We start from the raw sequence: 17,857 nt of genomic DNA, 5'->3' as shown, positions 1-17,857 counted from the left end.
TGCTGAGGCTGTTAATGTGTGGTCTCTACTTCCTATCCTCAGTTTAATGAATAGTTTATTCTAGTCCTAAAGGCAATAATTAGTTAGCCATTATGAGTAGCAAATTAGCTTGGAAGGGAAATGCTGCTGCTAATGCCAGTGGTTTGATGTCAGAATTGAGAAGTCACAACAATACCCGTTCCTAAAACAGAGGCTTTGGGGTCATCTGTTCCTAGAAACAAGGAGAATCAGTCTTTTCAAAACATCATGTTCAAGTGTTCAAGCTGGATAACAAGTAGGCCTAAAAGGACACACACACACTCACATTCTGCAAGTGGGCTATATTTTTGGTAGTTCCAGCTATTGCTTGTGTAGGAGCTCTGCAGTGGCAGTTGCAAGAGTGTGTAAAAGAAAGCCAGGATGTTGATTATCCTCAGTATCAGAAACAGTATGTTTCTCAGTACTTGTTGCTGGAGGAACATAAGTGAGAGAGTGCAATTTGGTCCCAGGAGAGTACGTTAATGGGCTTCCTAACAGCAACAGTGGTGTGCCACTCTGGAAGCAGAAAGCATTTCACCTAATCCGGAAAGACTTTTTATATTCATATCTTGCCTGTTGATTTGCACCTTGTCTTTCTCTCACAAATGAGAGTCAAGGTAGCCTCCATATATGTGTGTGTGTGTGCATAAAGAATTAAAATACAATTAAAAGACTTAGGGCCCAAACAGACAGGCCAAAATAAAACTGCTTTGGATTACTTTGGAGGTACACTGTTTAAATGATGCATCCTAAGGGCCACGTCAAAGTTATGCTCCAGTCCTAAGGATTGGGGCGCAGCTTTGGTGCAGCTTGTGGCCTCTTAAGATGTGCGTGTTATTTAAACAGCATACTTCCAAAGTGACCCAAAGTAGTTTTATTTTGGCTTGTCTATTTGGGCCTTATGTTGACTAAGGCCTGCCTGACTAAAATAGTATTTGCCTACTAGCAGAAAGACAACTGGAAGGAGCCAGCCTATCTTTCTAGAGTTCTAGAACCTTGGAACAATTGCCAAAAACAAAACAAAAAAACCTTCTTTATGTCTCCACTTTCAGAAAGTGGTGACACCAATAAATGAGCAGAAAGCTAAGGACAAGCAGGCAGGAAAGAGGCAAAGTGATACACCAAGCACTAAGTACAGTCAGTCCTCCATATCCACAGATTTTTAACCCACAGATTCAACCATCCATAGCTTGAAAATATTTTAAATATATATAAATTCCAAAAAGCAAACTTTGATTTTTGCCATTTTATTTAAGGGACACCATTTTACTATACCATTGTATTTAATGAGACTTGAACATCCATGGATTTGGGTATCCATGGGGGGGGGGGGGGGTGTCCTGGAATCAGACCCTAGCTGATACCAAGGCGCCAGTTTACAGTAGGCTTAAGATAGCACTAAAATGCTAGAAAGTATTGTTTACAAAGAGTTGCATGCTTCCAGTCAAGCCCATGTTCTTTAACAGTACTTGAATGTGCCACCAGCAAAAATTATTAATGCTTACTTCAGTGCCATGATCACCTACAGATTTCTGCATATTAACACAAAAACAGCACGTTCCCACCCCCCTCCATCAGACATTTTGAATCCTAATTCCATTTAATTCCATATAATGATAAGAAAGCTGGAATCAAATGCCTTCTGTGGCAGAATGGGGCTGAGGAGGGATGATTCCTGACTGATGGCAACTTCTAGCTCCCTTTCCTTTTTCTGGGGTTGTAGTTTGGTCATAATTTTTATCAGCATTTCATGCTTTGGACAGTGGTCCCCAAAAATTTTTGGGCTACTGCCCCCTTTCCTCTTGAGCGACAACCCTAACACACACACACACACACACACAATGCACATTTTTTTGATATTTGCTCTACTGTTCTACTGCACATTCAAAACAACCAATCTCAGTCACTGCTCCCCTTGGGAACAGTAACCGAGCAGCTGACTGAGCAGAAACCAAGAAGCTTCTTGCTTGTGCCAGTCTTGCAGCAAAGGCCAGCACAGGTGAGAGGCTTTTTGGTTGCTGCTTGACTGGCTGCTCAGTCACTGCTCCCGTTGCACCCTGTCATCCTGGGAGCAGCAACTGAGCAGCTGGCTGAGCAGTGACCGAGCCTTGCAGCAAAGGCCAATGTAGACAAGAGGCCTCTCAGTTACTGCTCAGCCAGCTTCTCAGTTGCTGCTCTGTGCCTCTCACCCATGCCAGCCTTGCGCCAAAGGCAAGCACAAACAAGAGGCCTTTTGGCTACTGCTCAGCCAGCAGCTTGTTTGCTTCCCCCAGAGTGACTGGGTGCAAAGGGAGAAACTTTTCCCCAGAGAGGAGGGACTGTCAAACCTCGGTCAGGGCAGAGACGGGTGTAGCTGGTTGTATGTATTGGGGGTTTACAGAGATCACATGCTCTGGACTGGAGATTGATGTATATAGAGAAAGGGAGAGATTTTAACTACAGGAACCACTCCAAGACAAAGGGCTCTTTCCAAGAATTGAGCACAGATACTCCACCCACCACCACTGCCCTCTATTCCTCTCACCACCACCCTGGATCCTTCTACCTCCCACTTTGGGAATTACTGCTTTAGGATAGATAGATGAAACATTTATTGTACATGACGATAGCTCATCACAAAAAAGTGCATGTGTAATACAGAAACATAAATAAATAAGACATTACAATATGACATTGAATATGACTTTAAAACCCAGAATAATAAGGCTTCTGCATCTCAGGTTCTAGGTTTTTCTATTCTGTCTTCTTATTTAATTGATCATGACCTTAGCTATGGCCAATAGCAAAAGTGTGGCTCTTCTAAACATAATGGGATCATTATTGTAAATTTAAAATTTAATCTTTCGACTTGCTGGCCAGAAATCTTTCACTTGTAGGGGTCCCGAAAGGAATTTATTCCTAATTTCTGATTGCAAGGGACAGATGAATAAATAGTGGGGAAGATCTTCGATTTCATTTTGGCCACAGTGACAGAGAAGTAGTTGGTATGGTATTTTGGCAAACCTGCTCTCTACTACTGCTGAAGGCATTAGTTGAAATCTGGCTAGTGTATACTCTCTCCTTAAGCAATATTTGTCAATGTTAACCAGATAGTCCTCTGAGCCATGTTTTTTTGTAAATAAACTGTACTGTGGTGCAACCTTGATGGTGCCCAGTGCTGCATAATCATCTTGCAGACACTTTAGGATCTTTCTCTATAATAAAATAATACAAAATGTATTATGGCACAGCTTGTCTCCAATTCTTGTTGTGGCAAAATATAAAGTCAAACCAAACAAACTATGGCCCTGAACCAGATTCAGTCAGCCTTGTCTTTGGTTTCTGAGAAATAGGTTTTTGAGGAGAAACAATTTGGGTAAGCATGAATAACAGTAGCAAGGATGTCTTGAAAAGAAAGGATAAGCAGAGTAGTGAAACTATTGTGACAACACGCTTCTGGAGGGGAAATTGCTGTGTAGGCTTAAGATCCCACAACATCTGTTCCATGTTAGTGACTGTTTATCAGTTCCATATCTTATAATTAATAAAGTAAGTGGAAAATTAATAAGTCCCCATAATTATACTTGTGATTCCTGAATGTCCTACTGATATTATGAATAAGTGGGGAACAATTCAGCCAAAGTTAAGCACTTTGAAATCACCTTGGTTTTAACAGGAAAGTGAAATAAATGATTATATCTCTCCTACTGAAAAACAAAAGGATTTAAAAATGTTAAACTCTGTTGAACCAAAGACCAGGTTATGTTAAGTGAGGGTAAACTCTCTCAAGAATTATTTAATATTATTGACAGTGTGCAGTCCTAGATCTGTTTAGCTACAACTATCTTATCATTTCCACCTGTACTAACTTTCATATAAGTATAATAGCATCCAAAATGCACCCAACAGCGATTTTTTGGCCAACCAAAATGAGCAAAACACATACATTTCATGTATGTTGCAAACTTTCAGAGCTCCACTGGCTTCTTCATCCAACCGAGATGTTTAAAATCATACAAGAAGAATTAAAATATCATAGTGTCACAAGCCTACATTTTGTCAAAGTGTGGCTATTCTCAGTTCAAGTGGTGTGGAGAAAAATTCATGCTTGAAGGACTCTCCTCCTTCTGGCCATGTGGGTACACTAGATAATGATTAAAAAAAAATACCCAAATTCCATTAGCAAGACAAAAAGGGACTCTCCTCTTGAGATACAAGTTGCCTCCTTCCTTTGTGAAGCTACGGGAGCCTGATGAAGAAGTCAGTGGAGCTTTGAAAGCTTGCAATGTGTATTTTGTGCATTTTTGTTGGCCCAAAAAAGGTATCACTGCTTTGTGGATTTGGGATGTTATTGCACTTTGCTACTTGTCCAACATGGCTAGGTTTCGTGTAAGTGTATAAGATTACAATTTAAAAAGTTGACTTTTTTAGAATGAATACCACAGCGAGCGGGAGTGAACAGACAGTCTATCAGAACATCTTGGTAGATTTCTTGGTCATTTTCAGTAGATCAGTGAATATTTTGGATTCCCATTTTTTAACAACAGCAATATTAAAATCAGAATTAAATAGTTAGAATCCCTGATCTGTAGCAATATAAATTAGTATTTGTTGTAAACAGGTCATTACAGTGTTAATTGTCTCTGTCTCCTGACTCCTTGTAAAAGAGAGGAATCTCTGTAAAAGAGTGGAGGAAGGTTTTGTCTGTATGAACAGAAAAAAGATCACCCATGCATGTGTTTAATTTGTATTTCCATTCTAATTTCTAATGCAAAATATGCGTGGTTTTTAATTTCAGACATACCAAAAGATAATGTAACGTTATTGTGGTTCCATAAAACATAGTCAATGGCAACTTTTACTTTCTACTATAGATATCTTTTTATATTTACATGGTTTTGTTAGACTTAACATAACTAAATTTCTGTTCTTGCACAGTATGTCATAAACATGTTCTGTATGAACATAATTCTGAGTTTAGAGTGCTGTGCTTCCCTTCTTTCTCTCATGTCCATATACACAATAGGATTAGATGTTACCACAGAACTAGCAATGCTTCTGCTAGAACAGTGTGTTTAAGTGTTGACATTTCATTTTCACTACAGGTTGAGTTTCCCTTATCAGAAATTCTGAAATATTCCAAAATCCAAATCTTTTTTCATGGTTGACTGAAACTTTGCTTTCTGATAGTTCAGTGTACATAAACTTTGTTTTATTCACAAAATCATTAAAAATATTGTGTGAAATTACATTTAGGCTATATGTATAAGGTATGTATGAAACAAAAATGAATTTTGTGTTTAGACTTGGGTCCTGTCTCCAAGATATCTGACTATGTACATACAGTAAGACCTTTTTATCCATGGGTGATCCATTCTGGAACCCCCCACATATATGAAAAAATGTGGGACTTCAAGTCCTGTTGTCCCTAAAAGCAGCACAATTTTTGTGCAGCTGATTGTGCAGCTATGTGCACATTCCGCCATTTGGGACAATGGAGATTGCTGTCCACGGATTCTGAAATCTGTGGATGGTAAGCCCACAGATGGTGAGGCTCCACTGTATATGCAAATACAGGTATTCCAAAATCCCCAAAAATCCAAAACACTTCCCGTCTCAAGCATTTCGGATAAGGGAGAGTCAACCTGTATGTTAAATTTATTCTTTCAAAAAGAATAGTTTTATTAATGTAGAGGAAAGATTGATGAAGAAAATGTTGGGCCTTTGATATCGAAACAGAGTGAAGACACTTATGTGGCTGTAGCTATTGACCAACATTGACCTCGGAGTGTAGTGGAGTCTCCTTCCTTGGAGGTCTTTAAGCAGAGGCTAGATGGCCATCTGTCGGGGATGCTTTGATTTAGATTTCCTGCATGGCAGGGGGTTGGACTGGATGGCCCTAGTGGTCTCTTCCAACTCTATGATTCTATGATATTTGAAAGTATTCTGAAAGTATAATACAGTTGTTGCTTAAATGTGTGAGGATCCTTATTAGATATAGATATAGATAGGTATACTTCATCCTCTCCTTTCTCTTTGGCAGGTCCTGAGGTATTTTGACTATGTTTTCACTGGTGTGTTTACCTTTGAGATGGTTATTAAGGTAAGAGACAAAATTCCTTGAAATAATCTTTGGAAAGAACTTAAACCTCATGTGCATTTTATCCATAGTGCTTTGCCACTCAGTAAAACGATGGGTCCTGTTTAACAACCGATCTTGAACTTTTCTTATATGCTGCCACCTGCTGGCACATGGGAGGTGTTCTCAGTGTTGCCTACTAAATATTTCGTTCATTAAAAGAGAAATACAATCATCCCTCCATATTTGCGGCTTTGATATTTGCGGATTTGATTATACACGGATTTCATTAATATGTTCTCTCTAGGACTGTCTAGGTCCTCCAATGCAACTCTGTGGTCAACTTTAACTAAAAGTTGCACTGAAAGACCATTTGTAGCTACTCCAGTGCCATTCTATGATCAGTGTATGTTGGACATTGACCACAGAGTTGGACTAGAGGACCTAGAGATTCCTAGAGAGGTGTCCTCTCAGGTAAAAACAGTGTTTTTGTTATTTGCGGTTTTTCCATATTCACGGGGGTCTTGTTCCCCTAACCCTAGCAAATATGGAGGGTCAACTGTAAATGCTACCCTCTCCCACTAATTTCAGTCAATGAGGGTGGCACTTAGGAGGTACGGTCAGACTTTGTTGAAGCTCTTGTTCCCGGTATGCTGCAAATCATTGGTAACCTCCTTGAGCGCAAACAGATTTACAGGCTTTTTAATTTGCCTCTGCCTCTGATCTCTCCTATCATCCTATAAACTTCCCCTTCTTATCAAGAGACTTTCGCAGTGTAACAAAACATCCGTGTGTGCAACTTACATGCACCACTCTGTATTCTTCCCTCTTTCTGCTGTGCATCCTTTCCTCTGTAGCAGGTCCTCCAATGCCATATAGCTCCCATTTCCTGCTCCTTTCTCTTTTTCTGTGAAAACTGTCTTTTAGGGTTTTTGTGGGTTTTGGGGGCTATGTGGCCATGCTCTAGAAGAGTTTATTCCTGACGTTTCACCATCATCTGTGGCTGGCATCTTCAGAGAAGGTCTTTTAGGACTTCAGCCTGTTTTTCAGACTGATGACTTCACCTTGTCTTTTGTTCAACTAACACCTGAGCCCAGTCTTGTGGAGCATACTGAAGTCTAATGTATGAAGCCCTTTATAAGTTAAAAAAAAAAATATTTTGTGGTAGGGAGATTTGCAGAAGAGAATATACTGAAGAGTTTTGTTTTGCTTTGCTTTTAAAGTGAATTACAGCTATGAAAATCCTCACTTTCTTAGCACTTCAATGAGTTTGCTAAAATCAGGCAGGCCAAGAAAAGAGGCGGTTGAGTTGTTGGTTTGATCTCGGTTTACAGTGACAAGTTCTGTGGCTTCCTCTTTGTGGGTGGCGGGTGTTGGCCTCAGTGGGAACAGAATGTGAAACATTTTCTTGAGTTAGAATGGGAAAATTGGATACACCCCCTACTTTTTTTTAGGAGAACCTTTTGCGCATCTCTGTCATGTCTCAAATGTCACTCCCACGGAGCAGAGCATCTAAAATTAGGCACCAGCTTGGTGTTCAGGAAGCTAAATTAGCATGCTGATTTTTATACATTTCTGGTAAAGCTGGTAGGGTCTGAGGCTTATTTAACTTGGGATCCAGTACTGAACATATATAGATTTTATATGAAACAGTAGGTTTAGGGAAAGTACCTCAGGGCCTGACCACCTGGGTCAGGGGTAGGCAACCTGCGGCCCGCGGGCCGGATGTGGCCCGGCGAGGCCTTGGGACCGGCCCCAGCCCGGTCCTGCCGCCGATTGCCACTGGGGCAATTGTCTATAGAAGCCTCAGAAACATGCATTTATATTAACATTTTTTAAAAAAATCAGCAAATTTTTTCACGTGTCCTCCACTTTTTTTAAAAAAGTGTCCACCACTTGAAAATTTTGTCCTACATTTATCTCAGTTTATTTATTTATTTAAATTTTTTAAAAATTATTTAATTATTTATTTTTTGGCTTCGGCCCCCCAGTTGTCTGAGGGACAGCAACCCGGCCCCCGGCTCAAAAAGGTTGCCTACCCCTGACCTAGGTAGAGCTCTTCTCAGTCATTACAAACACCCATCTGGAAAGATGTGATTAAATGGATGCCTTTAGGGTACCTGTAGACAACCCACCCTCATCCTCCCTCAACCAGTGTTCAGAGCTAGATCATTTTTCTACATCAGGATTTCCATTTCTGTGAAACTATCATCTGGCTGTTGATAGTCTTCATATATCCTTCATGAAGATGTCAATGTCCATTCTCCACCACTACCCCCTTTTAAATAGTCTTACAAGCTTGTGGCTACACTGTTTTTATTGCTGATTTTACTGTATTTGGATGTTTTAATTATGTTGTTAAACCGCCTTGATCCTTGGAAAGGCGGTATATAAATAAAGTTTTATTATTATATTATTATTATCATCAGTCAGTGATGCCTTATACCCAGACCTAAGATCAGCACATGACATAGTCAGCCAATTGCTGAGCCCCAGCAAGCACCACTTGTAATGAAAGCAAAGCAGACATTGTAAAAGAGAAAGAAAAAGTAGTCGTAAAGCAGCAGCAAAGGGAGAGAAAGTGGCTGCAAACACTTATGGAAAAGAGTAGTTTTGTTTGCTTACTTGATTTGAAGAGAAATATTTTCTTGTGCCCCAAATCACTCCTTTTGATCTGAAAAGCAAAACTAGAGAACATTTGGCATGATAAAATGATATCAACCCCCCCACACTACATGGTTTTGTGGACTTTTAAAAATGGCTTTGGTTTTAAGCCGAGTGCTTCCCTGTTGTATTGAATAGGCATAGGAGTGACACATTCCAACAAGGTTAGCCCCTCTACATATTCCTGTGTAAATCTTTTTCTTTCTTTTTTAAAAATCTGTTTTTTTAAAGTTATGTACCCCTCCATTTCAGCACTATATTTTGCTTTTTATTTTACTTTTGTTTTGTGGCACAGGTGCGGCTATTCCCCAGTACCACAAAGATATTATTTCATTATGCTATGATGAAATCTTGTGGTATTGGTGCTGGTACAAATAGAAGGTGATTCCAGATGAGGGTCTGTCCCCTCTGCCGCCTCGTGATCAACCTACCTCAAAGATGGAATTTTAGGGGTGGTGGTGTCAGATGTCATTTTCTTCCATCTGTAATCTCTCCATGTCTCTGCACCATTTTTTACTTATCAGGAAAGATACATTCCAGAGGAAAAACCAGAACTGCACAATATCTTTTTGATTGGTAGCCATCCATCTGAAAGCACAGTGTCACAGTAAAAAAAAAGGAAAACATATGTTTTTTTAAAGTTTGAAACTAGAGACTTTGAAGGAAAGACTTTAAAAGACTAGAAAGGGAAAAGTGTAGAAGGAATAAATTCATGGGAGCTTTTTGGCAAATGAAACTGACATTGTGGTCCTACGTGGGGCGGGGGGGGGGGGAGTGTTTAAACCAGTGTATTCTATATCACATATTCCAGTAACCTTAAATGGTTCAAGCAAATGAGATACTGGAAGCATATGGGTTTATTTCCTTTTGGACTATACCTCCTATATGGACAGATAATGCTGTTTCCCATTTTCATTGGAAGTGACTGGATCATTCGGTCACAGTTTATGAGATGTGACACAGTTTCCCAGCCACTGAAAAGCATCTCTTGAGTAAACATATCATGTTTGGTCATTTCTCCCTTGTTTACTATCATCTGGGCAATCGAGACTTAAATCTGGGGGATACAAAGTGAATGGGGAGAGGCAGTTGCAATTGTATCATATTCAAATTTCTTCCATTCCTATGAGTCTCTGATTAAATTGCCTCCATCTTTTCCACAGATGATAGATCAGGGATTGATACTACAAGATGGCTCCTATTTTCGAGATCTCTGGAACATCTTGGATTTCATTGTGGTGGTCGGAGCACTGATGGCCTTTGCCTTGGCGTAAGTCTCCTCATTTTGGGAATTTCTGCTGTGCTGAGATCTTGACTTTGGAAATAGCAGCTCCCCAGGCTGGTGTTCACAAACTCTCAACCAAACTAACATCATCTCTTTATCATCTGCTTGTAATGGGGGGGGGGGGGGAGTAGAGAGATATGTGTAATTTTTAAATATGAAGAAACTAACACTGGAAAAATGGTTGTGATGGATAAGATGTGGGACAGGATAATGGCCCATACAGACAGGACAAGATAAAGCTGCTTCGGGTCACTTTGGAGGCATGCTGTTTAAATGATGCATGCATCCTAAGAGGCCAGAAGCTGCACCAAAGCCATACTCCAGTCCTAAGGACTGGACCACAGCTTTGGTGAAGCTTCTGGCCTCTTAAGATGTGTGTGTCATTTAAACAGCATACCTCTAAAGTGAGACCAAAGCAGCTTTATTTTGGCCTGCCTGTATGGGCCCTAAGCCACAAACTCACAGGTGTGTGTTTTTGTGCGCCCATCTTTAGCCCTATTTTGTCCTTAGAACATTGCAGTAGTAATAAAGAAACAAATATCTGCACAATCAGAATATGCGCATGTGCACAACCTTGTGCATTCATTTACTGTTGTAACCCGCCTGGATTCCTTGTGATTGGGCGGGCTATAAATAAATTATTATTATTATTATTATTATTATTATTATTATTATTATTATTATCCCACAGCACAAGCGAGTACCTTCTTCTGGGGCTGCCCAGTAATATGCAATTGAGTCAGAATTAGCAAATTCTGGATTTCAGCTCTATTGACCTTGTAGATAAGACCTGTGTCTGCAAAAGCCATCTGGTTATTATTTCATTTGTTTTCCATTAGGGTATCTGTACACTACAGATCTAAACCAATTCACAGTATGGTTCAGTGCCATGGCTTACTTTGAAAGGTTCCTGAGTAATTACATTTTTGTGAATGCTCTGGGAATTCCAGAGCTGTAGCTATTTTGATTGAGAGCCAGGGAAAATAAACCAGATTTTAGGTGAGAGTATGGATGTATGTCACAATTATTGTGTACTTTCCGTGCATGTAACGTAACATTGGTTTTGGTTTATAAAGAAAAGCAGTTTTAGGAAGGAAGGATCCAGAAACAAGAAAGAAACACCTGGGTGGATGGATGCGATTTAGCTCTTTCCTTTTATTTCTGTGTATCAGTCCTTTCTCCTGCATTACACACACACACACACACACACACACACTTATATGTCTTCAAATGTGTGTTTGCTCTCACAAGTAATTCTGTGCATGGACTGGGCCATCATTGTCTGCAGTTTGAGCTTGTGAGCTGCACTGTTTCTGCTTGGTTTTGTTGTATTTGTATACCTCAAATAATCCGCCTGAGTAACATGTTAGTTTGGGCCAAATTGAACATTACTAGGAAGATGCATGATATACCAAGGCATATACACACACTTATTAACAGCCCCAAGCAGTTAAATTATTATCATTATTATATTTATTTATATCCTGCTTCCCCCCCCCAAAAAAAACCCTGAGACTCAAAGTGACTCACAATTTAAAAGAAGAAAACAATTAAAACATACAAAAGGTGAAGTATAACATACAAAAAGTAAAATAGAATTATGATACAAAAAGTAAAATAGAATAGCACTATTGTAGTATTAAAACAAATTACACAATAAAAAAAATAAAATGCAATTTAAAAAGACAAAAACTCTTCAAAACAGTTCATTTAAAACTGTGAAAGACTGGACAGTGGTTTGCTTTAAACACTGCAGTCAGTCTTAAGGACCCGATGGCTGTGTGTATTAGTTTGTTTTGTTTACCGTATATACTCCACTATAGGCTGACCTCATGTATAAGTCGAGGGCAGGTTTGGGGGCCAAAATTATGGATTTTAATATGATCCATGGATAAGTTGAAGGTAAAACTTAGGGCCATGTAACAAAGGATCTAAAGGATGAAGCAAAGGAAAACAATGCCAAAGCATTTAGAAAATTCCAGCATGCACAGCTGTTTATGCTCACACTAAAGGATGGATGGATGAGCGAACAGAGGTATGTCAGTGCTTCCAGGACGGATTATACTCTTGTCTTGGTTCCTTTTTTAAAATAAGAGTTCAAGTACAGTACTAACATTGACCTGTTGATAAGTTGACACAGGTTTTTGGGGTCAATTTTTTGACTGAAATTGCTAGACTTATACATGAGTATATACAGTATATCCTTGTTTTCTTTGAAAAATGGGGTTCAATGAGGCTTGTAAAGTTTACTGAAAATGTGCAAGTAAAACTACAAAAAATGTAATGTTAAAAGCAAGTTATGATATTAAAACACAACCAAATTAAAAGCAATTTAAAAGCATATCGATAAAACATAATGGCAATAAATAGTTTATAACCCACTGCTAGAAGCTGCATCTTCAGCTTCTAGCAGGTGCCAAAAGCTTGCCCGAATAAAAAAGTATTTGCCTGAAAACAGAATACAACAGGAGAGGACCAGCCTAGCTTTCCCTAGCAGCCACAAAGAAAGTCATACTTTCTGTTGTGTTCTTAAGGTTTCTGTATAATACATGCAATTTGCAAAATGCATAGTAGTCATGCATTCATTCTTTTTTCTAAAAATATAATATATGCAATGACTGTTAGTACATGGAATTAGGGAGAGAGAGATGTAGGTGGGTTCTGGGATTGAAGTTAAATGTGAGGATATCGAGGGTGTGAGATGGGGTTGTTGATTTTCTCAGATGCAAATCTTCTTCCAACAGTCTCCTTGTTCCTTTGCTCTCTGCTGATGGCCCATTTCCTGATCTTTTCTGTTTTCTTTCCATCTGTCTATCGATCTGGCTTTGTGACTGTACATCTGGGCCTTTATCCACAGGAATGCTTTGGGGTAACTATCCTTTTTGTTTCTCTTTTGGGGACACAGGTGAGGGTAAATAGAGTGTGAGTGGAAGAAACTAGTGTGTTTATCTGTCTGTTACATTACTATCAGTTTACATAGGCTTCCCCTGTCTTCCTTTCATTAAAAAAAAATAACACTTTGGGACAAGTACTCAAAGGTACTCAGGGAGTTTCTGAGGTGCCCTAGTTCTGATATTTGCTTTCTAAATGCTATACGTGATTATGAATTGTTTTCTAAGCAGGAGGGGCAAATCGACACCCTTGTTAGTACTGGAATGTTGCCAGAGGTAGGAAATACTACTTTGGACTGCAACTCCCAGCCAACATAACCTCTGCTAGCTGGGGAATTCTGAGAGTTGTAGTCCAAAAAGATAAATTTACCAAATACTGAGCCTGGTGCATTCTACATCAACTGAGTAGCAAAGCCCTACAGCACGACTGTAGATTTTATACAGACTTTCTAAGGTAATGGTGGGCATCCATGTTCTTCGAGATGTTTTGGGATTGCTGGATTTGGGTTTGGGTTACCTCGCTACACTAGGTAGGAAAAATGGAAATTGTAGGCCAAAAAACATCTGGAGGGTCACAGTAGCCTACCCCCTTTCTTAGGCTTTTTATAATGTCCACGGTCTCCTGCTTTTTGTTGAACTTTAATATTCAGGTTCTTCAAAGTGTAATACAAATGACATTTTGACTTTTGCAAAACAAAACTGATGTTTTAAAACAACAATAACAACAACAGTGATCTGGAACTATTTATTCTGTTAATGTATATATGGCACCTTTTGTCCATCTGGCTAATAAATTTAAAACCAGGTTCCTGAAAATCAACATGTTCCTTGACAATAATTAATTTAGGGATATGTGAACATTTGCAGAAAGTGTAACAGGGTTTTTATGCTGTTTTAAAAATTTCTGTCATGTTGTAAAGGCAAATTGCCAAGGGATTGGAATTTGGAATTGCTTATCACAGTCTCTTCCTATTCAGGGGAGCTATTTCAAATTTTATCAGTCAAAAGAAAACAAAAAAAAAAAGGGCAAGATGTCCAGGCAAGTTTCAAAGGCAACAGATAGACAAAATAAAATGGTTTCCAGTCACTTTGAAGGCAGGGCATTTTTTACAGTCCAACCTCAGTATCCGTGGACTTGCCATCTGCAGATTTCAGTATCCATGAATGGCAAGCTCGCATTGTCCCCAATGGTGGCACACGCATGAGGCTGTGCCACCATTGGGATAAAGGGATGGGTGGATGGGCTGTGGGGGGGGGGTTTCAATGCAGGACTCCCACCAGGCAGATAAGAGGGCATTGGCGAGTATGGGGAGGGGGAGCCCTGACCTCTCTGCTCCACTCTGGATGACAATGCATCCTCAGAAGCAATAAGAAAGATGATAGCCCTGCCCACTGCCACCACCTCACTTGGTGACCTCCACCTCCTGTCGGAAAGCAAGGCAGGAAATGGAGGAAGGGGTCATCAAATGATGATGGGGCAGCAGGCAGGGCTGCTATCTTTCCTTCTTCCTTCCTCCTTTCCAAGGATCCCTCTCCTGGGAGGGGGCCCCAGGAGATTCCCACTGCCGGAGAGTGAGGAGGAGCAGAGAGGTGACTTCCAGGGCACACCGTCATCTGGAGGGGAGCAGAAAGGTCAGGGCTCCCCCTCCCTGTGCCCAGTGGGGGTCCAGCATTGACCGTCCTACAGCCTGCCCACCCGCCCATCCCTTTGTCCCTAATGGTGGCTCAGCCTCATGCATACATCAGCATCGGAGACAACAGACTTAAGCATTTGCAGATTTGGGTATCTGTGGGGGGAGGCCCCAGAACGGATCCCCCATGGATACTGAGTACCAACGGTATGATGCACGCCTCAAAGGCGGGTGGAAAGCGAAACAAAGCCATGATCCTGGGCTAAAAACTGGAGCAAAAAAAAAAAAAAAAGCCTGGATACTCTGGCTTAGCTCAGAAAATGTGCATCTTCATGCCTGCATATAATTAGCCTAACGCCAGTGCGAGGCTGCAGCAAAGCAAAAAAATGAAAGTGTGACAACTCCAATGAATGTAATTACACCATACACAAACCAGATGGTCCAACAGCAGGACATGGAGTGAAGGGTGTGTGTAAGGGTCATGCATAGCAATATAGCAATAGCACATTTCTATACCACTTTATAGTGCTAAGAATGCTTTAAGTGGTTTACAATCTGCAAACCAGTTGCCAACAAGCTGGATACTCATTTTACCGGCTTACAAAAGGATGTAAGGTTGAGTCAACCTGGAGCTCTGAGATCAAACTCACACTGTTTTAGCTATAGTACTGGCATTTAATCAGAGCGAACACAAAGGGGAGACTTGGGGACAGGTAGTTTCAGTGGGACTCATAGTTACCGGGCATGTTTTAAGATGATTGCCACAACGGCTAAGAGGAAAACTGTCTTTGGTGCTTTCCATGAGATAAACAGGTGCTATAGCTACCCTCCAGGTCCTTCCCAGAGAGAAACCATGAAGAAGGCAGCATCCAAGACAGTGTGGAATGGAACAATAGCAAAAAAGAAAAAAGATGTTGCTGTGCTGCATGGTGTGAGAAGTAGCACTAAATTAAACAAGCCACAAAAGCAATGCATTCTGAGGTCCATTGGCAAAGACAAGCAGATCATCCTCTTGCTTGTCTTTGGCACTGCCTGCCCATGGTGAGAGACGTGCCTGTGTCCACATTTCTTTTCCCCACTATTCCAAATGGTATTTGTAGCTGTTGCCACTGCCAGCCAACAAATGAAGAGGATTTGGGACGCTTTAATGTGTTACATCAACACATTAAACACACAAATAGTTCTAAGAGAGTGGACCATATATTTAAATATTTTTGTCTACCTTTCTCTTGGACTACTGTTTTCCCTCCTTATGGTGGGCTCTAGTAGATATTCTGTCTAGCATTCTGTGTGGAGGATAGTCTTGATTTTCCACCTCTGCAAGTAATGTCTTTTGTAACTAAGGCTGCACATAAAATCCATAATCCACCGACACACTCCCCAAAGGCTCCTTTAAAAACTACCCCCAGTAGAATTATCTGGCTCAAAATGAATTAAAAATCCCTTTGTGGGGCCATATCAAGCTATTTCTCAGCATTCACTGCTATACAACCTCTACCCAGACAAATTGGCCTGAAAGATGACCAGAAAAAAAATTACCTGTTGCCACTTCTGGTCACCCAAAATGGTGGCTCAGAAACCTCCCTGTGGCTCTCCAAAGGAGTGCAAAATCAGGCAGTGCCAATCTAAAGGCTCCAGCGTATGGCTACCCCTGCCATAATCTATGCCTGTCTTCAATGTTCCATTCTGGTGCCATGTATCCTAAAGCAAGTTGTACATGTAAAGGAGTCCAATGCTATCTCTAATACAAATGTGACATATTTCATTATTTCCTGCAATGAGGAGATGATGACTGGATAAGATTTTATGTATTTGTTTATTTACTGCATTTATACAGGATGACAGTATATGGGTCACAAACCCCTCCAGAGCATTGCCAGCATCAACCCCCTTACCTCAGCCACTGTGTAATTGTCTGGTCCATATGCATGTATCTGTTGCATGGGTGTCTTGTCTATGAACATACACAAGCAAGTGTGAATGAACTATATATTGATTCTAGTTTGCATCTTATATGTGGTGATCATCATTACAAAGGGTGGGGGAAATTATCAGGCAAGTGTAGGTGGTTTAGGCCTGACACCCAGTTACTATTTTGTTTTGTCAGCAACAGGCACCTACCCAGAGCAAACAAATTCCACAGCTGCATAGTGTCCAAATTTCTGAAGAAGTGGGTTGATATTCACGAAAGCTCATAGTAAAAGAAAAACCAATTAGTCCTAAAAATGTTGCACAATCCTTTCTTTTCCCCTCCCTTTCCTTCTGCTTTAAGTTTTAAGGTTTATTTTTTTTCTCTACAGGATTTTTCGAAAAGGGTGGTCTAATTTAAAAGAGACCAGCTTTCTTGAAAGCTGTGTCCAAATTTGAACATGCCTTTCTTTTTCCTGCTTCAAGAACTACTAGTGTACAATTTATGTCAATAAGTACACTATATAATGGGATCTGAAACATATATCATACAAGTAAACCACTTAATAATAACTAACAGAATATATTGGAATCCATAAAGTATTATTTATGACTTCTAATAGATTTTGTTTGTTATTAATAACAAATATATGTATTTGCTGTTGTTATTATTTTTGTTATTATTCAACATTGTGATAAATAATTCACAGATTAAATACCACTTGGAACACAAAATGGTAATCAGATTTGTAACAAACACAGATAAGTAATATATGTGATTTTCACCAATTAGATGTCCAAATAGAACATTTCCAATAGGAAAGAGGATGGAAAATGTCATGGGATTGATGACAGGAATTCGAGACTAGAACTGATATGATCACTCCTGAAAATATGCAGTCGTTTCTTCAGTCAGTTCTTACAAAGATTTCTCCAATCAAAATTGCAATATATAGTTGGGATAGCAATCTTAATTTCAAGATGTTTAATTTATCCAGCAACTTGACTCCTATCATAGAATCACAGAGTTGGAAGAGACTACAAGGGCCATGCTGAATCACAATGAGTCAGTATCTCAATTGACCTAATTACGAAACAAGATGAAAATCTTGGAAATCCTGCTTTGATTTGCCTATCAAAGGACCTAGGCAAAATGACAAAACTATAAAAATCATAAAAAATCTAAATGGTCATTTAAACCAGGGAAGGGGGGAATCCAAAAGGAGATTATCTTCTCTACTATTGGGTATGTTGTATTTGGACATTGAATTTGGTGAAAATCATATATACAGTCGTCCCTCCCAGTTCACTGGGGATCTGTTCCGGACCCCCTCCATGAAATAGAAAAATCACAGCTATTCAAGCCCCATTCAGTATAATGGTGGCGTGCTCCCACATGCAT

At 39.9% G+C, this 17,857-nt stretch overlaps 1 protein-coding gene across 4 annotated transcripts in view; it reads left to right on the top strand.

The window, feature by feature from the left end:
• The window catches only part of CACNA1E (calcium voltage-gated channel subunit alpha1 E), a 340,907-nt gene that overhangs the window by 242,012 nt on the left and 81,038 nt on the right, over positions 1–17,857 (top strand). For all 4 annotated transcript variants that reach the window (XM_089515900.1, XM_089515901.1, XM_089515899.1 and 1 more), the window contains 2 exons: positions 6,041–6,100; positions 9,904–10,010. In XM_089515900.1, coding sequence (XP_089372026.1) covers positions 6,041–6,100; positions 9,904–10,010 — 167 coding nt within the window. The remainder of the gene's footprint in view (positions 1–6,040; positions 6,101–9,903; positions 10,011–17,857) is intronic.

The sequence above is a fragment of the Sceloporus occidentalis genome, unplaced genomic scaffold (genome assembly GCF_023333645.1).
Source record: "Sceloporus occidentalis isolate IW3139 unplaced genomic scaffold, rSceOcc1.0.p SCAF_3, whole genome shotgun sequence".
In the NCBI taxonomy this organism is placed as follows: Eukaryota; Metazoa; Chordata; class Lepidosauria; order Squamata; family Phrynosomatidae; genus Sceloporus; species Sceloporus occidentalis.
The sequence above is the reverse complement of the archived record's forward strand: the minus strand, read 5'-3'. Positions and strand labels throughout refer to the sequence as shown.